The sequence below is a fragment of the Acipenser ruthenus genome, chromosome 7 (genome assembly GCF_902713425.1).
Source record: "Acipenser ruthenus chromosome 7, fAciRut3.2 maternal haplotype, whole genome shotgun sequence".
NCBI classification, from domain to species: Eukaryota; Metazoa; Chordata; class Actinopteri; order Acipenseriformes; family Acipenseridae; genus Acipenser; species Acipenser ruthenus.
In genome coordinates this window covers 58,648,882-58,674,619 of record NC_081195.1, presented here as the reverse complement: position 1 = coordinate 58,674,619, position 25,738 = coordinate 58,648,882, and the positions used below count along the sequence as shown (strand labels likewise).

General features: G+C 36.7%; 1 protein-coding gene across 11 annotated transcripts in view; it reads right to left on the bottom strand.

The window, feature by feature from the left end:
• The window catches only part of LOC117415872 (serine/threonine-protein phosphatase 6 regulatory subunit 2-like), a 46,139-nt gene that overhangs the window by 10,134 nt on the left and 10,267 nt on the right, over positions 1 to 25,738 (bottom strand). For 6 of the 11 annotated variants that reach the window (XM_059027396.1, XM_059027398.1, XM_059027400.1 and 3 more), the window contains 20 exons: positions 15,420 to 15,606; positions 14,837 to 14,974; positions 12,479 to 12,544; positions 11,467 to 11,579; positions 10,783 to 10,896; positions 10,523 to 10,649; positions 8,498 to 8,650; positions 8,015 to 8,212; positions 7,146 to 7,210; positions 6,729 to 6,844; positions 6,495 to 6,580; positions 6,157 to 6,237; positions 5,671 to 5,768; positions 4,855 to 4,912; positions 4,235 to 4,360; positions 3,467 to 3,731; positions 3,150 to 3,324; positions 2,279 to 2,367; positions 1,157 to 1,364; positions 517 to 534 (listed from right to left, as the gene is read on the bottom strand). In XM_059027396.1, the coding sequence (XP_058883379.1) occupies positions 517 to 534; positions 1,157 to 1,364; positions 2,279 to 2,367; positions 3,150 to 3,324; positions 3,467 to 3,731; positions 4,235 to 4,360; positions 4,855 to 4,912; positions 5,671 to 5,768; positions 6,157 to 6,237; positions 6,495 to 6,580; positions 6,729 to 6,844; positions 7,146 to 7,210; positions 8,015 to 8,212; positions 8,498 to 8,650; positions 10,523 to 10,649; positions 10,783 to 10,896; positions 11,467 to 11,579; positions 12,479 to 12,544; positions 14,837 to 14,974; positions 15,420 to 15,606 (2,481 nt within the window). Of the gene's footprint in view, positions 1 to 516; positions 535 to 1,156; positions 1,365 to 2,275; positions 2,396 to 3,149; positions 3,325 to 3,466; positions 3,732 to 4,234; positions 4,361 to 4,854; positions 4,913 to 5,670; positions 5,769 to 6,156; positions 6,238 to 6,494; positions 6,581 to 6,728; positions 6,845 to 7,145; positions 7,211 to 8,014; positions 8,213 to 8,497; positions 8,651 to 10,522; positions 10,650 to 10,782; positions 10,897 to 11,466; positions 11,580 to 12,478; positions 12,545 to 14,836; positions 14,975 to 15,419; positions 15,607 to 25,738 lie in introns of those variants that run through there. The other 5 variants (XM_059027402.1, XM_059027403.1, XM_059027405.1 and 2 more) reach the window with 2 other exon arrangements.

Below are 25,738 nucleotides of genomic sequence, written 5' to 3'. Positions count from 1 at the left end.
TTATTTGGAGAAAATACGATCAATCGCTATTTAGCTTCAGAATCACACATTAAACGAAAGGCGACTAGAGGCTGCTGAACAGAACGTAAAATAAACAGCTTTCAGAAACCAAACTGGAAAGTCAGCGCAGACAAGAAGTATTTCTGTCTGCAAGTTAAATCAGTACTAAAACGTAGTAAGGAAGCAAGTACCACTATTTTTAGGCTTTATAGTGTTCTGAAATACTGTCTACTTAGGTTTATTTAATGTTTAAACATGTCCTCGAAATCCTAATTTTATTCCGCAATATACCCGTGAAAAATACGTAAATTTACCGCGATTTAAGTAGACCCCTAATTATAGAACATGCTCAAAGGAATTTTGGTTAAACAGACATTTTTAGACAATGGGATAGTGAATCTTTATAGGAGTTATCTGAAGCATATCTGTGCTCCAAAAACATACATAGGGGTTGGCCCAACTATACATCACAAAAGAAAAGTTACTTCTATACAAAAGATGTGCTGGTTTTTGTACCTGTAGGAGTCCTTCCCTCTAGTTGCCATGCCCAAGGTTGTTGCCAAAAATTAATGAACACAGGGAATGATAAAAATAATAATCATAACAATCTTTCATACTGTACATTTCAGAACACACAAATTGTACCACTTATTGTATCATCTATCACACATGTATTTTGTAAATAGTTGATAAAATATTGATAAATTAAAGAGTCAGTCAAAGGCATTCATCAAACTTTAATTTGATTCACCATTTTTAACAAATCTGTCTAAGTAACTCAGGTATTTATAAACAGAGTTTGGGTTCTCATTCTCATCTCTTTTGTAGAGCTGTTATTAACAGCATTTAATATTCTGGATTCTTCAGCTCTCGTTTTCTTAATTTTTTTATTTATTTTTTAATTTTTATCATGCATAGTTCTTCAGGAAGGATGCCATTTAACATTTCATTGAACAAGCATTCATGACCACCTAATAAAAACACATTTTAAGAGGGTTACATGGTACTATGTTAGCTTTTTTGTTGTATTTACCCTGATGAGCCACTTATATATATATAAAAAAGGTACCATTACTAATACCAATTCCTTAATACATTTTTTATTTTTTTTAATACCTAAGAAATGAAACATGGTCACTGTTGTTATTCACTGCACCTTGTGAAGACTGCTTTCTCATTTTTGGCGTCCATGGTGAGTTTGACGGTTTCATGCCCTGAGCCAGTCTTTATGGTTTCTGTGACTATGTCTGTTTTATCGTCCTCCTCTTCACTGTCAGACCCGCCAGACGAGCTGCTGTCAGATGCCACCAAAGGTGCCTTTCGTGCCACACAAACATTCCAGACACAAGGGGAGGAGCCACTCACTGTAAGTACCACACAACAAACAGCTTTAGGTTTTATGTCCTGTGACAAGGGAATACTGGGGTTACAACCATAAGTAAATGATTTTAGCATTCAACAGTCTAGTGAGACTGCAGTGTACTGTTGCCTTGCCCACCCTTCTGTGTACAAAACAACCCTATGGTGCAGCACATCACTGTGCCACCTAGTGCCCAAAATGTGTAATTACATCTGTTTTTAAACCATTTAATGGTTACATGTAAGTTTCAGTTCTGTTCAGTTAAACATTCCCACATTAGAAATCAAAGTTGCCTGTAAATTTCATTTTCTGTTTATTGTAGTTTGTTAGAATGCTTTTCTCAAATGTGAATCCAACTCCTTTATCTTGACCACCATCTGCTGTGTTGCCAAAATGTTCTTCTTAAGCAGATGTTGGAAATAATTACCTCTTTTTATGGCTATTGACCTTATAATGCAGCTTAGTTACTGTGTAATGGTTTTAATCCAGTGAATATATTAGTTCCATTACATTTTTACAGACTTTTAAATCTAAAGTGCCAACACTTTTGTCATGAGCAAATATGTTTTTTTTTTTTTACAAAGTACCAGAAACTGTGTATTTTAGCCTTTGTCATATTAATTAGTGGCTAAATGTTCACTAAATGCTTGTATTTAACATGTTATCTTGAATTGTCTTATGTTAAGTGCAGTGTGACAATACTTTTGTCTGCAACTGTAATAATCCATATGTGAGGTATATGTTGATACAGCTTTGCAGGAACAAAACATCCCTTGATGTTAAAGGATAAGAAGTATGGATTTGTGAAGCATTGTAGACCTATTGCCTTTTTAGGGAATGCTATTGAATCAAGACTGATGACATGTGAGTCTGAGATTCTCACAGTGGTTTTTAAAACAATAATGTTCATGTACTTACAGTTTTTGTCCTGGTTTTGTTTGGGGTGCCCTTCTGAATCATTACTGTCTGAGTCAACAGGGGAGCTACATCTGGGGACAGACTCTGAGCTGCAAAAACAGCATTTAAAATAAAAACCTATAATAAAGGAGCATTAGCTTAAATGTGAAACAGAAAAGAGTTTAAAATGTAAACTGCACATTACTTAAATTAGAATACAGTACTATGAAGAACTATATTGCATTCCTTTTATATTATTGTTAAAAACAAGTAGTTAATTACTTAGTAAAATGCACTTAAATACAATTGCAACCCCCCACCCAAAAATAAAATAAAAATATGCTGTTAAAGATTGCTATGAGTGTTATGATATTAACAATAATTTCACAGCATTATCTTAAACACTGTTAATTGATTTCAAGTACAAAAACACGAATGTGTTTGTTCTCATGCTGAAAGTGGTCCAATTGAAAATATCTAAACTGCCTTAGAACATACAAAGAAACTGCATTCTATAAATCAATGTGGCTGGTTTCACAACCTGATTATCACTAGTCGTGGTCTAGCCTAATGTTGACTTCAGTAAGGAAATCCAAGATTAGTGCTAATCAGGGTTTGTGAAACAAGATGTTTATATATTAAGCTTAAATCAAGCCTTGCCTCTCTCATACTGTACGCTACATAATAGAGCTGCTGCTCAATACTGCATACAGGCTTTACTTTTAAGCAGAAGATGCCCCCTAGAGGCTTTACCTCAGATTCACTCATAGTTTATTCTTGGAATCTCTCTCTAACCTAACATAAAAGCCTTCAAAAATAATGCGAGTTAATTCAAAGAATATGTGATTACTGTATAGGGTGAGTGAACTAAATGTTAAGGGCCTTCACTCACCAACAGAAAGGCTGAAAGTCTGTAAACTTTGCCCATCCTTTTCCCTCGGTTATAGTGGTATCGCATGCTACTGCTGCTGCTGAATCCCAGACACTGGAGCCCACATCCACAGCTGCGCATGGAAGGGGAGGCTTAGAGTTCACTGTGTTCTCAAAGGTAGCTGTCCATACAGGGCCTAAAAAACCATGAATGAGCCAAAGGAATAGATCAGGTAATTCCATAAAGTAAGGTAGTGTTAGGAAGTAAAATAAGACACCAATGCCAGGTTATTAAATTAAATAGGAATATTGTTAATATATTAATTTTTTTATCATTACTTTTGGGAGAATCTGCTTGTTTGCTCTCAGCCTGGCGATTCCGGTTTCCACTGGTTTCTGTCTTGGCTGCTGGCTCTGCTGGCTCTCCAGGCTCTGGGTCTGGCTGTGGCACTGGCTCTGGCTGTGCCTGTGTCTGTGTCTGTGGCTGGGGCTCTGGCTCTGGCTCTGGCTCCTGTTCCTCCTCTGAATCGATGCTCCCATCCTGCTCTCCGTTTTCCACATCACTCTTAGAGGAGCTTTCAGAGGTATTTGAAACACCAAACCTATTGGGGAGCCAATAATCACAGCATAACTAAGGTACCACAGTGCTTGAGCACGCCAGAATTCAAATCCATGAGCTGGCTCCTACACTCAGCAAAACTTCTCCTATCGTTGTGATGTCAATTACAAGTTTTATCAATTTATTCAAAGTAAAACAATGTAGGCTTGTCACAGAAGTCATGCTGTTGACCTTACACCAAAAGCAACGTCTCAGTTTTCTTTCAGTACCAAATGATGCCTAATCTGTGAATGTCCATGTGGCTGAATGCGAGTCACAAAGCCCTGTCTGTGTGCTGCTTCACAGAACTGTGGAGCTTTCTAGAACAAAACCCAAGATAACAGATGATGATAAAGATCAATTTAAGAAAACAGGGAATAGCCCCCAAGTCTTGGCAACTTTACAGACTTGACCACGGTTATATATTAGTCTACTGGAACATAACTGAACCTGACTATTTAGCTGAACCTTTGCAAGGCCTAAAAAGGGTGAGGATCTCAGCCTTTCCTTGTTCTCGATTTGACTTGTGTTGCATAGCTGATCTCTTTCTCTTCCCAGATGTCCTCTTCATCCTCATTGTCATCAAACTGCTGTATCCGCTCCTTACAGCATGCCTCAAATACAGCTGCATTTGGCTAAAAGTTTAAAAAAAAAAAATTAATTTAATTCATAAGAAATTATATTATGTACCATTTACAGTTCTATTCTTGCAGTATTTAATACTATGAGTGCTACTTTCCCAGGTCAACCCTTCAATAACTGCACCTCTCAGGCAACATGTTTGTGTGTGAGAGAACAATAACAAACCAGCATGTTATAGCATGACTTTGGCTTGAAGCGCATAACTACACTCATGACACATACCTGACGTTATACCCCTGGATGTTGGGTACTAACGCTTATGAGGTAATCAGAGGTGTAGTGTTAATTTAAGTGTCCTCTAACCAAAGCTTGCCTTTTAATTACTGCTGGTTCATGACTTATATATATCATGAAATTATATATATTTCTTTGTACTGAGCAAATAACTTGCATGAAGAGCAATCCAGAGTTAAGTAGGCATAATTTTCAACTGGCAACTTCCAAACTTTGAGAAACAAAGATTTCAAGAAAGAGAGATGTTACTTACACTATCATCATCAGCATCTAATGTGAAATTTATTTCTGCAATCCTGTCAAACGTGGCACTAAAATGAAATAAAAATTTGAAATCTGATGTTTTATTGAAAAAAAAAAAAGCAACCCAGTGGCATGATGTAAGGGGAACGACCTTTCATAGTATAGTTTTTAAACATGAAGCAAAATTGATATGTGAAAATGAGTATCACAGTGGCTGTAAAGTGGAAAAAGTATATATAATTATGTATAACTGTGTTGCTAACAGTTTCTGAGATATGGCTGGAAGTTGCACATTTGACTGTAAAATGTTTTTTTTTATTTTTATTCATTAGTCAATGACCATAATGAAACTTGATCAAGAGATTCATAAAATAAAGCTGTGACAATAGGGCGTGCTGTCTCCAACCAGCAGACACCTAAAGTAAAATGACTTCAGGACATGAGACATCAGCATTTTAAGAAGAGGCAGCAGATTTCAGTTACAAGGCAGTTGGTCAATTGGCAGCAACAACTTCTGTCTCAGCTGTAACCTCAGAGTTCTGGATAAATAAGCTATTGAGTTAGTTCTGATTCCTCCCACTAAATCCCTAAATCAGAATTGTATGCTGGTTATATATTAATCTGTATCCTCTAGTGAACATTATAATTATAATACAAATATCAAACTTAGGCTGTTAAAGACGAATAGTAAGCCTAAAACAATCTATTTAAAATAACCTACAGGGGTTTAGTAAGCATACACACTTAGCACATACAGTACTATAATCTTTCCATTGTTTGTTTTCAATAGCACCACAGATGCTGAAAGACTCCAATCAATGCTTACTTTACGTTGTCGGTTTGTTCTGCGAATTCCTCGTCGTTAAATCCAAACTGGTCTACAAAATTGGACGTCATCTGCTGGATCTGATAATCTGAAAATGCCTATAAGATTATGGAAATAGAGGATTTAAAATTGTAAAAAAAAATTACGAAATAAGAAGTTAAATTAATCTTACGTTTCTATTATTTTGTCTGGTTTAGTAGCCAGGTCAATTTAATGTGGTTACTCCAGGCTGAATTTACACATGTATATACTTGTACAAGTATACAAGTATATACAGTACAAGTGGTCATGAAATTAAGAGTTACTTTTCTATTTCACAATGATCAGTAACAATGAACAGACAAGCAGCACAAGAAAGCAAAACGTTACCAGCAAGCAGAACATTTTTTTTTTATCTGTAGGCGTAAGAACAGTATTTGAAAATACTTTAGTGATTTCAAAGACTAGAAGTAATGTGACAATAATAAGTCAAAGCATCTCTCCTACCTGCTGAAGCGAAATCTCATTATGGAATGGGCTTTCCATGTCATCATCTTCACTGGAAGAGTGTAGGTTGTGCGTGCTCACCTGGAGAAGTGGAAACTTGTCATTTAAAATATATACTTGGGTGTGAACTTTTAGTGACCCATTTGTTTAAAAAAAATAAACTTTAAATAGTATGTTTTTGTATTTGTTGTGATTATTGCTTGGTTATTTACTACATTTTAATTGTAATTTCAGCAAACAATTCTGCTGTAATTGTAATTATAACTGACCACAGGTCTGCTGAGCACTGGCCTTGTGTATATTAAACATGATGGAATTGTACTTTTTTAACCTCTCACCAGATCAACAGTGTTTCTTCTGTTTGTCTCAGTTAGAGTCTCCTCTACAAAACTTTCCCACCGTCCTTGACAGTCCTCGGGCAGCTCTGGAATGAGACAGCTGCGTTAAGGTACTGTAGTAATCTCATTGTAGTGCTCTAGCTAGGCTCCATGCCAGGGAAGCATCCAAAGACGGGAAGTATTCGCTATAGAAACCACACAAAAAAAAATTAAATAAATAAAACAAATCAATACCTTTGATGAGGTCACTAATTTGAGCCTGGACAGGTCCTTTCTCCATGTTCTGTACCACAGTATTAGCTATTCTGGTGAGATGCCCCATGTTGCCTCTTCTCATCCCACCTTCTGCCCTAGAATACGAGATCGCCATGGACAAATTTGCAGACAATATACAGTAGACTAAATAAGTAAAATTCAAGACAAGACATTATAATTTAAATATTAAGACAAGATTCAACAAGCTTTCAAATACAGATGGCCCCAACTTTTTCTTCTGACTGAATTTTTTTGGGCTGCATCTTTTACAAACCATATGTTTGTGATAACCCAGTGTTACCACAGTCTTCAGCGTGTAAAACATGTAATATGTTGATAAAGATCACTTTTTAAAAAGCACAGAGCAGTTTTCTTTTTTTCAATTACAGTTCTTACTGTATTTTGTCATTTGCTTCCCAGGCATCCAGTATCCTCTGCACCAAACAGCACTTCTGGAAAAGCTATTAAGATAGAAGCACTAGGTCATTAATAGGAAAGTATATCCCTATAAACTACATCTGTCAGACAATCTTCTTCGGGAGACCCTGCTTGTCAAGTTAGACTCTCAATACTGCACAATTTAACATTGTCATGAAGCAGTACATGGTGCAAAATGTAATGCTTATCATCTAATAATAGACCACTAGAGACTTCTACCACTGAATAATAGATGTCATATATTACTCAATGTACCTCATTAAAAGTAGAAATGAATTGTGTGGAGGATCCCACACAACTAAACAAAACTACTCACATGTTGTCCAGTTACGGTTTTTTGTCTGTGTGTTTGTTCATAGAATGAATTCAAACTCCCAAGCCATAGTATATAACTGAATATACTGCATAAATAAAATTTTTGTTTATTGAACGTTAGCACAATTTTTGTATTTGTGTCTGTTACACAGTGGAATTTTTTTAAAATATGCCCCTAAGGAAATGCAATTTCTGTATAACAAATAAAGATTTAATAAGTTTAAACAGTTGTTTCCTGGTTACTTACCACCACTGTGCCCCTCTCACCCCTGATCATAGCCTATCACCCTTATAAGGCCATGGCATAAAGCAGACAAGCAGCACAAGAAAGCGAAACATTACCAGAAAGCAGAATATTTTTTCTCAGATGTTCCAGCGAAGTTCTAGTTTAAAATACCTACTTAAGCAGTATAACCATCATTAGAAGGCATTACCGCCTGATAGTTAACAAAGGTTTTATTGCGATTAGATACTAGTTAACAGTTCAAACATCTCTAGAAAAAAAAACCTACATGTGTCACAAGGATATTCTCAGAGCTGCTGTCAGTGGGGTTCTCTGGGTTTGGATTCTCGCTCTGTTCATCCTCAGCTTTATTCGCTGGACTCCCTGCTGTCTTCTCTTCATTTGCCGAGTGGGTCAAGATAGCTGCTATACACAGCTCCACTTGGAAGTGCAAAAAGTTATTCCAGGTGTATTTAAAAAACAAGTCCTGGGTGTAGAAACAAAGCTGTTAAAATGGTACAGAGGTGCAGTACTTTCACAGCTGAAAATGTTTTAACAAAGCCATTTTGCTTTCAGAACTTCAACATAATATCTTCAAATAGACTAAAAATATCTGTATTATGTGTTGCACTTGAAGAAAAAAAAATGTAATTAATATAATTATACTAGAAAATACTTGTAGGATGGGACAGGCATATTAAACCTTTATACAATACTAGCCAGGCTGTTGATAATCTCAAAAATGATTAAGTTACTAGCCCACAATACTTACAAGTAGAAGGTCCATGGTATCAAGCCTGCATAGTTCCTGGTTGATGCTGGCTGTGCTGGTCTGAAGCAAGGAGGCAATGAGTCTGGAAACGTGAAGGCGAGCATTTCCCAGCGGCTCCTCGAGTACGCCTATTGTAGTCAGTATTGCACTTTTCTACAATATATAAATAAATAAAAACAAGTATACAAGAAGGATTTGTTAACATTTAGAATGTACAGTGCTTTAATTCACTATGTGACTTACACATCAAAATTATTATTGTGTATGTAAATGTACAATTTACTGTCAACATAGCTCAACCAAGTTAAGTGAATTATCGAATTGTGAAGTTGATGAGAGATATATACACACATACAGTGCCTATAGAAAGTCTACACCCCCTTTCAAAATGTTCACCTTTTGTTGCCTTATAGCCTGGAATTAAAATATATATATTTTTTTCATTTATCTACACATCCTACCCCACAACTTCCAAGTGAAAAATATATTCTAGAAATTTGCAGAAAATTAATTAAAAATAAAAACTGAAATAGCTTGGTTGGGTAAGTGTCCACCCCCCTTGTAAAAGCAATCCTAAATTAGCTCAGGTGTAACCAATCGCCTTCAAAATCACACACCAAGTTAAGTGGCCTCCACCTGTGTTAAATTGTAGTGATTCACATGATTTCGGGATAAATTCAGCAGTTCCTGTAGGTTCCTTCTGCTGGGTAGTGCAAACCATGCGCACCAAGGCGCTTTCAAAAGAACTCCGGGACAAAGTTGTTGAAAGGCACAGATCTGGGGATGATGTATAAAAAAAAATATCCCTTGGAGCACAGTCAAGACTATTATTAAGAAGTGGAAGGTGTATGGCACCACCAAGACCCTGCCTAGATCAGGCCGTCCCTGCAAACTGGATGACCGAGCAAGAAGGAGAATGATCAGAGAGGCTACCAAGAGGCCAATGGCAACTTTGCAAGAGCTACAGGCTTTTATGGCCAAGACTGGTCAAAGTGTGCATGTGACAACAATATCCCAATCACTCCACAAATCTGGCTTGTATGGGAGGGTGGCAAGAAGGAAGCCATTACTCAAGAAAGCCCACCTTAAATCCCGTTTGACGTAAGCAAAAAAACATGTGGCAAAAAGTTTTGTGGTCTGACTAAACTAAAATGGAACTTTATGGCCTAAATGCAAAGCGTTATGTTTGGCGCAAACCCAACACAGCGCATCACCCAAAGAACACCATCCCTACTGTGAAGCATGCTGGTGGCAGCATCATGTTATGGGGATGTTTCTCATCGGCAGGGACTGGGGCACTTGTCAGGATAGAAGGGAAAATGAATGGAGCAAATTACAGAGAAGTCCTTGAGGAAAACCTGCTGCCCTCTGCATGAAAGCTGAAACTTGGACGGAAGTTCACCTTTCAGCATGACAACGACCCAAAGCACACAGCCAAAGCTACACTGGAGTGGCTAAGGAACAAAAAGGTAAATGTCTTTGAGTGGCCCAGTCAGAGCCCCGACCTAAATCCAATCGAAAATTTGTGGCATGATTGCTGTCCATCAACGCTCCCCAAGGAACGTGACAGAGATTGAACAGTTTTGTAAAGAAGAATGGTCAAATATTGCAAAATCTAGGTGTGCAAAGTTGGTAGAGACCTATTCCAACAGACTCACAGCTGTAATTGCTGCCAAAGGTGCTTCCACCAAGTATTAACTCAGGGGGGTGGAGACTTATCCAATTATGATCTTTCAGTTTGTATTTTTAATATATAATTTTTTTCTCAATAAAAACTTTTTTTCCCCTTAACAGTGTGGAGTATGGTGTGTAGAGAAGTGGGAAAAAAAAGCCTCATTTAAATGCATGAAACTCTGAGGCACTGACACAACAAAATGTGAAAAAAGTTCAAGGGGGTGTAGACTCTCTATAGGCACTGTATAAAAAAGGTGTAAAAGTCCAAAATTGCGTTTCTTGTGAGTGAGATGGACACCTGTTTGCTAGAAACTGGGCTGAGACAACAAGAATTTATGAAACGCAGGTTACCTTAGGAGGATTGAGCAGAAGCTGCTGAAAATCCTTCAGATGAGGTTCAATACCAAGTAAAATGCTGCTATTGACAGTGTAAGACCTTTCATATCCCTGAGAACACAAATCCATCAGCCCTTCCACCCTAAATAGGAAAGCAATGATTAAAGGTAAGGTAGGTGAGTTTCTCTACTAATGCCTTCATCTCTTTAATGTTTAAGGCATCAATGCAAAAATGTAATTGAAAAGGACAGTACAGCAACCTTAGGACTACTTACCCTGGCCTTCTGGGTTCTAGTAATGTAAGTAGCACTTGAGTTCCGTTTACTAAGCAGTTCTCACTCTTGTCTTCCTTGAACATATTCTTCAAAAGCTGTTCGACAGTATCCTGCCTGCCAGAGGGACAAGAACCTCATATATTTGAGACTTCGAAATAAACAGTACCCAGCTGGGCTATTCTCTTCAGAACCCAAAATTTTACTTATAGAACATTTCAGACGGATTACAACAGCATTTTAGGTAATGTTGTCAACAACAGCTAGCTTGTGATTTAATGTCACAAAATGTTCAATTTTTTAACCCCAGCTGTCAAAACTAAGCATTTTATTTACCAATTCCAAACAAATGTCACTGCCACATACAGGACTGTTCTGGTGTAGCATCCTGGCCGGAAATAATTCAAGATTCTCACTTTCCTGCATGTTACCTTATTAATGCTTCCAGAAAATCAGCTGGAGATGTGCTTAGATACCAAAACAATAGACCTGAGGGGATGTCCCCCCTATGCTGCAGCCAATGGGGGAGAATTCCAAAATTGGGGGGATACCAAAATTGGGGGGTGGGGGGGCATATCAAATCATGTCCGCCTATCCTGTTAATTATTGTATTCAATAGGTTAGTATGAATGACACCCCATGTGTAATCTATCTAACTTAATGAAGCAAAGAGAAAAACATACTTACGATTCTATTACAGTAAGCAGTGGGTCAGGTTCTGTAGTATCTTGCATCTGGGTTGCCTGGTCTCTGCTCAGTCTGATTATATCACACAGAGTCTGGGAAGCATTGGACTGTTTCTAAAAATGTATATAAAAAGTCTTATTTCTCCAAATATTCTCAATGTTTTCATTGTTACTGATACTGGTCACCTACAGTTTTCCAGTAAGGCATTCTTTAACCAGTCATGTGAAAAACAAGCTTTCACAGCACATTATCTTTCCTATTGAAGATGCAGTCTATTATTCCCTGTTTCCATTGTCACAGGCAGGCAGAGCATTTCCACTGTGCTTTTATCGGAGCTGTTCCAGAACCAAGCCATCAAACTTTGGCCTCACAAAACACCTGAAGCTGTTGCAAACGCGGTGGTGCAATCGATGTTTACAGATAAAAAGAATCGTGTGACAGCTATATTTTCAGTTTGAGATTGAAACACAAATCCCCTTATTTTATAATATAACACAAAGGTAAACCAAAAATTATTATATGCAAAACAATAAACAAACAGCTGTGCCACAGCTCGAGGCGATTGCAATGGCACTGACACACAGGCGGGCGCTGAGAGAAGTGTGCTTGTTTACATCAAGGAGGGAAGCGTCAGCTCTGCAGGAACTACTACAACTACGGAACCTCTGAACTGCAAGACAGTGCCTGTCAAGGCGCTTGCCCAGCCAGAACCGTCGGAAAGGCCAGAAGTAGGTCAGTTTAGGGGACGTTGATCCCAACAACAGTATAGAGAGGGTTACTGTAGAGTAGTAGGTTCCTGGAGTGGGACTAGCACTCGCCATTTTGTATGGCAAACTTTTATTTTTAGCTTTGTTTTGTTTCGTTTTGTTTTCTTCATTAAATGTGACACTAGGGCTACCATTGCTGGTACCCTCGTGTCAGCACCTGTGTTGAAAATGAAATCTGCTCGCCTGGGTGGCGTATCAATACCAATGCTGTGTCTGTCTCAGTGTTTTTGAGAAATGAGACTTACCTCTTCATCTTGACCTGTGTGAATAAGATCTACAAGTCGCTGAATCAACTTCTCTTCATTCAGCCACTGGAAAAACATTAAAATAAAAATATTGTTTCTTTTCTTTTTCAATATTTAGTTTATACAGCTAACCATAGAGTCATACAAAATATTTTTCTGACTAACTAACAAGTCTCAATAAGGTAGGACTGAGTACTGGGCAAGTCAATATTTCCAGACCAATTATAAAATATTAAAAGGTTTCAATGCTGTAACACACAGAGCACTAACAGCCACCAAACATTACTACTATTATTATTATTATTATTATTATTATTATTATTTATTTCTTAGCAGACACCCTTATTCAGGGCGACTTACAATTGTTACAAGATATCACATTATTTTTACATACAATTACCCATTTATGCAGTTGGGTTTTTATTGGAGCAATCTAGGTAAAGTACCTTGCTCAAGGGTAAAGCAGCAGTGTCCCCCCACCTGTGACTGAACCCACGACCCTCCGGTCAAGAGTCCAGAGCCCTAACCACTACTCCACACTACTAGCAAGTACTGATGCACTGTAAATGATCAGCTCTGTGCTACTGAAGGCCAAATGTACATCAAGGTGACAGAACTTAAATCAGTGGACAAAACTCCCCCCAAAACATTGCCTCCTTCCTTGATAGTTTGTTTAATACTGATCTACAGTAAAGCACATGCCTAACAAGACAAATACACATGCAGGCAGTTAACCATGTTCTGCATAAAACAACCAGAAACAATACAGTTTTTTTTTTATTATTACTATAAATATTTCACTGAAGGAGTACTGAAATGTACAGCTCTGGTAGGTTACTTTCTTATTTCAGGAACCATGTGTCAGAGTATCTAAAGAATCCTGCACGTCAAGTGTTATTATTACTACAAGTACAAAAAGACCATTGTTTATTACACAGGGAAATCGATTACAGCGCATCTGCCGCTGAACAGTGATTTGATCTTTATAAAAAGGTCACCATGAAACATGTTTAGGAAAATAAATACAAACCATGTCAATGTGCATAGAATCTACTTCCTGTAAACCTTGCAGCAGAATTCTTCTGTTCACATGAGTGGTCTCTTGCTAGAAATGTTCAGTAATACAGTACAACTGGATTCATTTTACCATTCACCTTCCTGCACGGACACCACTTTTCAACTTAACAAACATTAAAAAGGCTCAACCAAAAACACTTTTCACTGGCACTGCGTGACTCAAGTACTGATTCGGACCATTAGCAGCACAACTTGTCTTAAAAAAGGCTTCAACGCTTTCCTGCCTGCCAGTCAAACACAACAGCTAAAACTAGAGGGCATAAGTGTACCTGGTGACAACAATCTCCCTCACTAGTGTAAAAACTTAGACCTCTGGTGTCAGATTTCTTATAGAATGACTGCTTGACTGCAAAGAGTTTTAAATTGCAACATTTATTGATTAGACACAAACCACAGCATCTACAATCTATACATATAAATAATAACAATAATTCACACATTTCTTTCCATGACAGTATACCAATTTAGTACAGAAATATATTCAGTTTGCAGTTTACAAATCTTTTTTTTGTTAAACTCCGTCATCTTTTGGTATCTTCTGAAATCACAGTATGTGTCCAGAATTATGCTTAAAGTAAATAAAGAGTGACTTTTGACTGTGAACCCGTGTTTTTTCAGGTTAATTCATTATGGGGGCAACAAAGAGATGACTGCGTAATTCACAACAGAAGCTACTGTAATTGTTCCACTGCAAAATAAACAGACTGCTGTCTTAAAACAGCTCAGAAAGTGACACACTCAGAAAGAGCAATTCAGTTGTCATCTGGATTTGACAATAACATTTACTTGTGTCCTTGAACCAAAAGTTTAACGCATTTTATCGCAGATTTGTTTTTCTCCTAACACACCAGGTTTATTCTACAACTAGGATGATACATTTTAATGATTCACTTAAATGTAAAGTAGGAGAGAGAAATATTTTCCTGCAAAATGCCATGGAAAGATTTTTTAAGTTTTAAAGTAATGTAATGTGCCAATATATACATTTTCAGTAAGGCCAGAGCTGAGGAAGGGACATTATCTCTTGTTGAGAAAAGGATAAATTATCAGATTCCAATTGTGTTGATTAAAAGGAGCAATATTCTGTAGGTACTGAAAGGCAGCAGCTCTGGAAAGCAGAGCAGCTGGGAGTTCACTCATCGATGACAGTAGGAATCTCAAGCAGGACTGAGGAATGCACTAGATAAAGGTGGGAACATGTTGAATCCCATTCATGTATAAACAACCCCTAATTCTAGTAAAAGACGATTGCTGCGCTGTTTAGAAAAACATGTTGCTTACATTTAAGACCTCTTGTCGTAAAGGGGCAGGCTCCACACAGCTGATGAGACGAAGCAGTAGATCCATCATGGCTGAAGTGTCAATGTGTTTCAGGACTAGGCTGATGAAACCATCTTTCTTCCTCAAAAAGCTAATAACCTAAGGAAAGAAGAAAATCACTGAGCCATGCCTGTAACAAATTAGTTCACTGTTACTTACAGTATGCCATAATCTGACAGACGATTAACTCAATGATTAAAAAAAAAAGTTTAACAAAAACACACAATAGCCAACTAATTTCAAGTTATCTCATGTAACAGAAGTATACACAGTATTGTATGTGTTACTACAGTACTTAATGTTTAGATAAGTTGTCAGTTTGCAAATTAAGAAATGCAGACCCCAGATGGTCTTAGATACTGTTCTTGTCTACTGCGTTTATGTCACAGGCTACACCACAAAACTACTTCTTGTGTGTTTATTTGTAACAAAACAGTTTTAAAAGTAAACACCATAAAGTTACAGATTTTAATCTTGGAAATACTCCAATAAACTAGTTTGCGTGTTCGATACTTCGATGAATTCCATATTTTCTTTACATTACCTGTTCTGTTTTTCTAGCTATGAGGTTTCCAATAGTTTTGCTGAAGAAACTGGCGAGCAGAGGATTCAGGGGTGGCTCCTGTTCTAGGAATCTGTATAGTATTTCGAGCAAAGACTCGTCCCCTCCAAGTTTATCATTGATATGGTTCACATCAGATGTCAGCAGCTCACAGGCGATGTTAGGATACCTAAACAGATGAACAGACAAAAGGAGCTGGGGTACTGGTAATTTATCATTATGCGAGTTCTTAGGCACTACAATTAAACTGTATTTACTGTAGATACCAATGCAGAATTGTCTTCTAATATGGTCTGTTCAATGTTACATTTAAATGTTTTGCCAGTCCAGGAAGGCCAAGATTGGATATATGAACCTTTTTTCAACTACTGGTAAATCATTCCTAGTTATGCAAACAAAGGATGTTATGCCCACATTTCTTATCGATATAGGACTTTTTGGACATAAAAAAAAAACCCATTGACACCTTTTGAAGAACAGGGACGTTAACTCCACTGTAATTGATAAATAAAGTAGGATTATCATCACTTTGGGTAATCCTCAAAAATAATGCTACAATTCCCAAATCCATTGTGCTCTTTCATTATCTTTCCTTTAAAAAGAAAAAAGATACGGTAGATGGCAAAATACAGACACAGTTCAGTAGTCTTATTTACTGTCTGCAGAAAAAAAGAAAAAGAATATGCCTGACTCATCTCCATATCCTCTAACCTCAAACAGCCTGCCTCATTTACAGAACTGCCTGGAGCATCAACATGATAATGAAGCTGAGATGTGGCACAGAAAAACGGAATTCCTGACTGTCGTAGTAAGAATGAATCAATCCAATTATCAATTAAAAAAAGATCCTTATCTCAGAGCTTTTAGTAAATCTGGAATGCCGTGACGGAGGAACATCAAAACATTTTGACGCTAAATCAATGCAGATGAAACACATATAGCTGAAAATTTTCCCTAAAGCTACATTTTTATGATAATCACACGAATTACAATGTTTTAGGTAATATAACTGCTTGCTGAGATGAGGTTTTTTTTTTTTATTTAAATGAGAATTTTATTTATTTAATTTTTTTTTTTTTACTTCAAATCACATTTCACATTTTATTCTGTTATTGCTTAATCAGACTTGTATGTATTGTGCCTCAAGACTACATAACCCGACTCCCAGAAAAACCATTTCAAATTAGGGATGGGATTTTTAAGCAATAAAAGTACAGGGATGGAAATAAGACTTCTATTGCATAGCAGTTTCACTCATTCCAGGTTTATTACAAGCTTGATTAGCCATAGTGTGTATAGGCAACAAGCTCATGTGCGTCTTATTAAATACACAGTAAAACCTGGAATGGCTCAAACGGCAATGTAATGGAAGTCTTATTTCTATCCCTGAAGTACAGTACTGGAGTATTTCAGTATCAAGAATTTTGAGTACACGAGTACTTGAAACCAATGCTAGGCACTATTCTCTACTACAGTACATACATAAGCCATATACCCTATTTTTAAATGTCAATAATATAATAGAAAAAAATACATGTTAAATAATGAATACAGCATTTGCCTTATAGTAAATATAGTTATCTTAGTGAAGAATTACACATTTTATTACATTGAATTGCACACCAAACATCACTTTGGTTGATTAAACTGCTCTCCTACCATGCTGACTGGTTTACTGCAGCAAATTAGATTGCTAAAGTGCTGATGACAAGCTTAATCTGCCCCTTTTGTCAATCTTTCTGCTTCAGCCATTAGGGAACTGAGTTGGTGAAACTCGCATGAAGGCAGTATTTGTCACGTTTAAAATAGATTTAATTAACATTTATCAATTAAAGTACTGATGTCATTTTTTGCGTAATTGGAAAATGAAGTACTTGAGTATCTTTTTATTTATTATTTTCAAGAACTCAAACTACTTAAAATCTCCTACTTATTTTTTAAAAATATTACTGTTTTAACACATGGTGTGTCCTATGGTTAAGACTGTATGTGCTGGTGCAGTACAGGGCAATTCTGCAATTCTTGTGAAGTTATGTGCACTATCACAAACCAATAATTTGCCACATAATGCATTGAAAGTCCTATGTATTTCCTAACACATTAATGTTATACGAGAACAAGGTCTTAACGGTCACATCCTCAAAACTTTAACTAGAGTGATTTCAATAGTGATTCTTATTTAAGTCTTTCTTTTTGCAATAATAATAATAATAATAATAATAATAATATTGTATTATTACTTGTACTGTGATACTTGAAATGTATTTGCTTACGATTGTAAGTCGCCCTGGATATTAATAATAATAATAAGAATAATAATAATAATAATAATAATAATAATAATACACATTTTAAAACTTTGTGTGTAGGGCCCAATGTTTCAACCATGTTGCTGCCTACAGTATGAGTTGTTGCTTCTGCAACTGTAATGATTCATTGAAAAAATGAGGAAGAATGATTTCTCTCTCTAGGTGACAGAATTGTTTAGAACAACAATTGGTACTGCTACTTTGCACAATATCCTGAAATAAATCAAGCTTTTGTTGAATTCAAACTCAAGTTGCCCCACATGCATAAATTGTTCTTATATGGGGATCCTACCATTTATTATAACAATAACATTGGAGCTTTCATTTAGAAGCAGCATAATGTACTCCCATACTAATATAGTTTTTATGGTGCAGCCTACTACATTTTGTTCAATGTTCTGGGGTATCACACAGCATGCTATAGTTCACCTGAGCCCTCAACAGGATTCAGAATACCTGGTCATGTCACCAAATGCTGCTGAGCGATTGGCTGGATCCAAGTAACTTTCTCATATTTTTTTTCTCACATGTTGCAGAGATGTTGTGCACAACTAGCAACATAAAAAAATGCTTGCTGTAAAATTGTTAACATTACATTTCCAATCAAGAACCGGCATAAATTACAATACAACCCCTTCATCTTTTCTGTTAAAAAACACAGATTCTGTGGAGGGCTGATTCTGTGCAGTTCTTAATGCAAAGTTGCAGAAGAGAACTGCACACAACACCATGGGGAAACAAGAGACTGCTCAGTGTATGTAAAATCAACGTTTATACACTGTAATCATTAATTTATTCATATATTTAAATGTAAATGATTGTATTTATTTAGTGTTTTATTCTACCTAGTCTTCCTTACTTACTTCCTGTCTTAATATTCTCATCTCAATAGTATGAGGTAGCAGCAAGCCCCATCAACTCTTGTACCAAATTCAGAAGTACCTACATTTGGCACCAGTATCTTTAAGAGTGATGTGTTACGAGTATGAAATATCAGTTATATTAACTGTTTTATTAAGTGGATGTAGGAAATACAACATACAGATGTGCTCAAATTTGTTGGTACCCTTACAGCTCATTGAAATAATGCTTCATTCCTCCTGAAAAGTGATGAAATTAAAAGCTATTTTATCATGTATACTTGCATGCCTTTGGTATGTCATAGAATAAAGCAAAGAAGCTGTGAAAAGAGATGAATTATTGCTTATTCTACAAAGATATTCTAAAATGGCCTGGACACATTTGTTGGTACCCCTTAGAAAAGGTAATAAATAACTGGATTATAGTGATATTTCAAACTAATTAGTTTCTTTAATTATTATCACACATGTCTCCAATCTTGTAATCAGTCATTCATCCTATTTAAATGGAGAAAAGTAGTCACTGTGCTGTTTGGTATCATTGTGTGCACCACACTGAACATGGACCAGAGAAAGCAAAGGAGAGAGTTGTCTGAGGAGATCAGAAAGAAAATAATAGACAAGCATGGCAAAGGTAAAGGCTATAAGACCATCTCCAAGCAGCTTGATGTTCCTGTGACAACAGTTGCAAATATTATTAAGAAGTTTAAGGTCCATGGAACTGTAGCCAACCTCCCTGGGCGCGGCCGCAAGAGGAAATTCGACCCCAGAGTGAACAGAAGGATAGTGTGAATGGTAGAAAAAGAACCAAGGATAACTGCCAAAGAGATACAAGCTGAAGTCCAAGGTGAAGGTACGTCAGTTTCTGATCGCACAATCCGTCGCTTTTTGAGAGAAAGTGGGCTCCATGGAAGAAGACCCAGCAGGACTCCACTTTTGAAAGAAAAACATAAAAAAGCCAGACTGGAATTTGCTAAAATGCATATTGACAAGCCACAATCCTTCTGGGAGAATGTCCTTTGGACAGATGAGTCAAAACTGGAGCTTTTTGGCAAGTCACATCAGCTCTATGTTCACAGACGAAAAAATGAAGCTTTCAAAGAAAAGAACACCATACGAAAGTGAAACATGGAGGAGGCTCGGTTATGTTTTGGGGCTGCTTTGCTGCGCCTGGCACAGGGTGCCTTGAATCTGTGCAGGGCACAATGAAATCTCAAGACTATCAAGGCATTCTGGAGCGAAACGTACTGCCCAGTGTCAGAAAGCTCTGTCTCAGTCACAGGTCATGGGTCCTCCAACAGGATAATGACCCAAAACACACAGCTAAAAGCACCCAAGAATGGATAAGAACAAAACATTGGACTATTCTGAAGTGGCCTTCTATGAGACCTGATCTGAATCCTATCGAACATCTATGGAAAGAGCTGAAACTTGCAGTCTGGAGAAGGCACCCATCAAACCTGAGACAGCTGGAGCAGTTTGCTCAGGAAGAGTGGGCCAAACTACCTGTTAACAGGTGCAGAAGTCTCATTGAGAGCTACAGAAAACGTTTGATTGCAGTGATTGCCTCTAAAGGTTGTGCAACAAAATATTAGGTTAGCGGTCCCATCATTTTTGTCCATGCCATTTTCATTTGTTTTCTTATTTACAATATTATGTTGAATAAAAAATCAAAAGCAAAGTCTGATTTCTATTAATATGGAATAAACAATGGTGGATGCCAATTACTTTTGTCAGTTTCAAGTTATTTCAGAGAAAATTGTGCATTCTTCGTTTTTTGTGGAGGGGTACCAACAAATTTGAGCACGTCTGTAGTTCTGTTTTTTTTTTGTTTTTTTTACTGAAGTATTTCTTACATTATTATTGTTATTATTAGTTTATTTAGCAGACACCTTTATCCAAGGCGACTTACAGAGACTAGGGTGTGTGAACTATGCATCAGCTGCAGAGTCACTTACAATTACGTCTCACCCGATAGACGGAGCACAAGGAGGTTAAGTGACTTGCTCAGGGTCACACAATGAGTCAGTGGCTGAGGTGGGATTTGAACCGGGGACCTCCTGGTTACATCCACTAGGGGCAGGAGTGTTGCAGGAGGACAGGTTACTGGTTACACTTGTACCATCTGTTCATGGAGGTAAGACAAGTTTGAGAGCTGTGTTGAGGCCATAGGGGTGCTTCAAACTGGAACAGATACAAAATGAATGTAGCAGAATAAGAGTAGTGTGATATTTCATATAAAGGATTCTAAAATGTTCAACCATTGTCAAAAGCATGTGTATCAAATGTAGACAGCTGTAGTGTTTATACAGTAGTAGGATGTGTGCTGTGTTGGGTTATTTGTTCAAGATTTATTCAAAGTCTTTACATATACACAAAATGGGTGTACACATGTAGTCTCATACACAACAATGTTGTCATGCAACACAAACAGCACTCTGACTGCCATGATGGCTTTTTTGATTGTTGACAAAAATTCTCAATAAGTTAAAGTTTACAGGGTAGATGCACTAAGATGGGCCAGTTGCAGTGCAAACATACCACAATTTGCATTTTCGTTACGACAATTTGCAAAGTGCACATTTTGTTGTATGTACTAGAAAAAATATGTTAATGAAGAGAGCCGAAATATACTAATTTAAATATGATTTGCAACATCTTAGCAAGATCTCTAGCGAAAGTTGTGCGACATTTTTACAAATAAAATAGAGGCAACTGAGTTCTGGTTTGCTGCAGTAGAGGGTGCCCGAAGGAGAACGTCTATACATGCAAGGGTGCAAGAATCAAAATAACACTGTTTTTGTTCTATGTAAACATCACCTGTACTGCAGTCTGTTCTGGCTTCACTGTACCTGTTTTAATACTGTTATACTGTATATATAAAAAATGAAAGGCGTTTAATCCCATTAGATTCTATAGTGGGGCACCAACCTTCACCCCCATAAAGCTTTTCATAAATCATACAGTAGCCCCTCGCTAAACCTGATATGTTTGTCCGACATAAGGAGGTGTTGGGTTTAAAAACAATACAATAAAATCGCACACACATATATTTACAATTCTCGATGTATTTTAAATATAAATCACTGCGCTGAAATAACACTAATTACACATTACATTATGTAAAAATATAAATCTGTACAGTAGGCCTATACAGTATACAGTACAGTAGTAAAAGCAAATGAATACCTAGCACACTTTTTTTGTACTTTAGCCTACTGGTAACACAAACTAAATCATGCTGCTGCATTGTACACATTGGTGTACAATGCGAATAAAAGATTATTTTAAATTGAAACTAAATAAATGATTTTAGGGTGCTTTTTATTTATTTATTTTTTATTATAATTATTATTATTTTTAATTTGGTGTACTTAGTAGCCTAGACAATTAACACACAATAGATAATGGTCCTTATACAGATGCTCAGAATGAGATGGAGGGGTTAGTGAGCAGTCTATTGCTCCCAACACACTGGGAAAACCAGAAATGTCATACAAGTTTGTTTTTAAGGCTTAGTTGTAGCAGTGTTCCCTCTGAGGCTAATGCACGCATTTTTCGCAGTAACTGGCAACAGCCTTCGCACTCAGTTTACTAACTTTTGCATGTTATTATCATAAATATCATAGACTCCAAAATCGAGGTAAACATTTTGAGAGCATTCTTGCCAAGCATTAACATAAGAATATTTGCGTCTGTCAAATCTTGCAGCTGATTCCCCGATTTCCCTCTGTAAAAATGCAAGTCACATTAACGCAGAGCTTGCTACCAGCCACGTAGATCGGCCTATAAGCTCTAAGTCTGCATGAACGTAACATGCAGGGGAACATCATTGCACGATTCCAGTAAAAATACTACCAATGCTGCACATTCTGTTGCTAACCAAGAATGCTTTAAAAGTGTTGCTAAAACATCTGACAGCCCTCCTTCCACAAATAAAGGTCCATCTACCGAGTTAAACATCAAGCACAAAAGGTGAACAATTGGTAAAGCGCGCTCTGGGATACTTTTCTGGATACGGTCTGATCCAAGACCTTTAGAGTTATCATTCAACAACAAACAAAACAAATGCTTCTGTGAGTAATAATCTCTCTCTCTGTACTATTACTATTATTATTATTATTATTATTATTATTATTATTATTATTATTATTATTACTTTAAAATTCAGATTTTAACTATTGTATTTGAGACTGTGCTGCATTTCTAGCCACACATCTGCACATGTAGGAATGCGTTTATTTGTATTATTTGATTGCTGACGGAAAGGTATGAGGTATCAATGGGTGCAGATTAGAGAGTGACACGGGAATGAAACGTCAGTCCCGTCCCATCCTGTCCTGTCAAAAAGGTTCCTGTCCCATCCCATCCCGTGAAAGAGTAATCATTTCTAATCCTGTCCAAATTTTTCCCGTCCCGTCCTTTTTTTTCTTTTTTTAAATTCCTGTCCCATCCTGTCCTGTCAAAAAAAATCCCGTCCCATCCCATCCTGTGATAAACAGAGATCAACTATTATTTGGAGGTACAGATATTTTCATATTCATGTATAAAATTAGGGTTTATAGGGTTTTGCATTAAACACTACTGGTATACTACTAGTAATTAGTTTTTTGTTTTTGTTTTTTCAGAAAAAATACAGTGCAAGCACAGGGTCTTTATAAGCACAATGTACAATATAATGATGTAATATATAAATTCGGTAATATAAAAACAACTGTTTAGAGTTTTGTGCAGCAGTTTCAGTTTCTAAATCGGTTACTAAGCAATTCGGCTCAGAGATTTTAGTATGTCAATGCCACAATAAACTGTCAGTAAAATACAGTATTACGAACCATTAATTTATTAAAAAAATAAACAACAAAAAAAACATGGTATTGAAATAATATTTCATAAACGTTCAGGGAGTATCCATCATGTATTTATTTATTAAAAATCGTAGTATTATACATACCCCTTCAACGTAGCGCCGAAGCAGTGCCTCCAAAAAACAGTAGCTGCTACGGCCAAATCGTAGCCTTTGACATCTCTGCATTATGATTAGGGGTAATAATCATAAAAACTGAAAATGTGCACATCCTTAATATACTGTACATATGTATATAGAGAGAGATATGTTAAATACATGCCAGTAGCAATCAAACCAGGAAATGGAGATCGCCCTGTGTATTTCTGGGTATTATTTGATTCATTGTAGCGTGATTAAACATAATTTGGTAAAATTAATGTGATTATATGTTCAAGTGAGACCTGTTAATATTATTTTGTATGTTTATGGTAACAGTAAAGTTCCATGTCATAGGCTCTTTTACGACTTTAAAGAGCAAAAAAATTACACTCTTCCTGTCTGCTGGTGGCAGAGTAGTCCCGTTCCTTCCCATTCCTGGAAGTTTAAATCCCGTTCTTGCCCGTCCTGCGAGGTTTATTTTTTTTTTATTTCCCGGTCCCACCCGTTCCCATGAGCTTCACTCCTGTATCATCCCGTCCTGGAAAATTTAACACAATTTTTTTCCTGTACCGCGGGAATCCCGTCTTCATGTCACTCTCTAGTGCAGATCATATAATAAAACTACGCCTGACAGTGTGTGGATGCGCTAAATGAACCGGTTGAGTCAGAAATTGTGAATGCTTTGCGAGAGTCGAAGTTCTGTACTTTCATTTTAGACGAAAGCACAGCCATAGCAACAGAGAAGGAGCTGCTGCTTTTCATAAAATATCTGTCACGTTAGTTTACATTTAACTCGTACTCCATCCTACATTGTGTATTAATTGTAAAAATCTATACCGTTAAGAATTAACAATATGGCAGCAGCAACTCTACAATACAGAAATCTTAAAGGATCGTAATGTAGCTCCTGACAAATCGGGTTTCCTTACTACAAGATGCATAGTTACATACATTCTGATACTGCAGTTAGGCCATACTTTTAATGCGATCGAGTGAAAACTGAAACACTAGTAATAACTAATAAATAATAATGGTTAGCCTGTGTGGCGTTATTATGTGGTTCAGTTATTGATCATAGTTCTAAATCACTTCATGTTTTCTTATTTAAGTGTGGTATAATAACAAATCAAACTATGTAATATATCCAATTAAAATACATTTTAGCTGATATATTACACACTAGTGTAGTTTCATTTTATTTCTATGCTTTTAAGTCAGAACATAAGGTTAAGTTTCTCAAGATGGTTGGAGGCAGTGCAGGTGCGAGTGTTTTATACAATAAGCAATGCTGTACAGACCACCAGTTAAGCATGCAGTCTATATCTATGATGCAGTTATGATAGGACCTCAGACAGGCTTCATAAAGGTAAATATATTCTTCAAAAAAATGCTATATTATAATTAATCAGAGGATAACTGATAATTGAAGAAACAGAAGAAATGTCTTGTATATGTTTAAAGGTAAAGCAAATTGTAAAATTGTTGAGATGCTTGTTTTGGAATATTGTTTCAAAATTGTACAAGGCAATACAAATAATAAATTAAACAGCTGATGCAAGGCTGAAAGTTTCTCGCTCATAATTTACCCTTTCTCAGTCAAAACAACAAGTTCCTCAGTATCTACAAAGCTTAGAGGAAATGCTGCTTGTAAGTACACCCTGACTAGTAAAAATTAGGTACTTGGGTGTTTGTCTCAAATACATTGAGCACAACTGGCAACATGAGAAAAAGGGGACTGGGAAATGCCAGCAACAATTGCGACTGTTTAAAACAAGGTTTCAGAAGTTCTTAACAAATTGATGCAATTGCCTGCAGCTTTAGTATATTTCATTACAATATTTTTGATCCCTCATTTGCCCTGGTTTTGCGATTTCTGCAGGAACGTCCAGAATTCCATATTAATTTAAAACTAAAGTGCAAACAAGAACTGTGGCTGCAAAGCATCCGTTAAAATGATTCTAACAGCATTGCGTTTGTTTAGTACATTTCACACTACACTTCCATGTGATTTGCAATGATTGCAACATACGCAGCAGTTTAGTACATCTACCCCTAAATGTTTGGAATATTAAACAAACAATGTAAATTCCCGACTTCATACAAACAACAAGTTTATCTTTAAAGCTGAATAACACTGAACTACTTCAGTAGAACTGAAGATGAATGTATTTAATCTTGTTTCTAGTT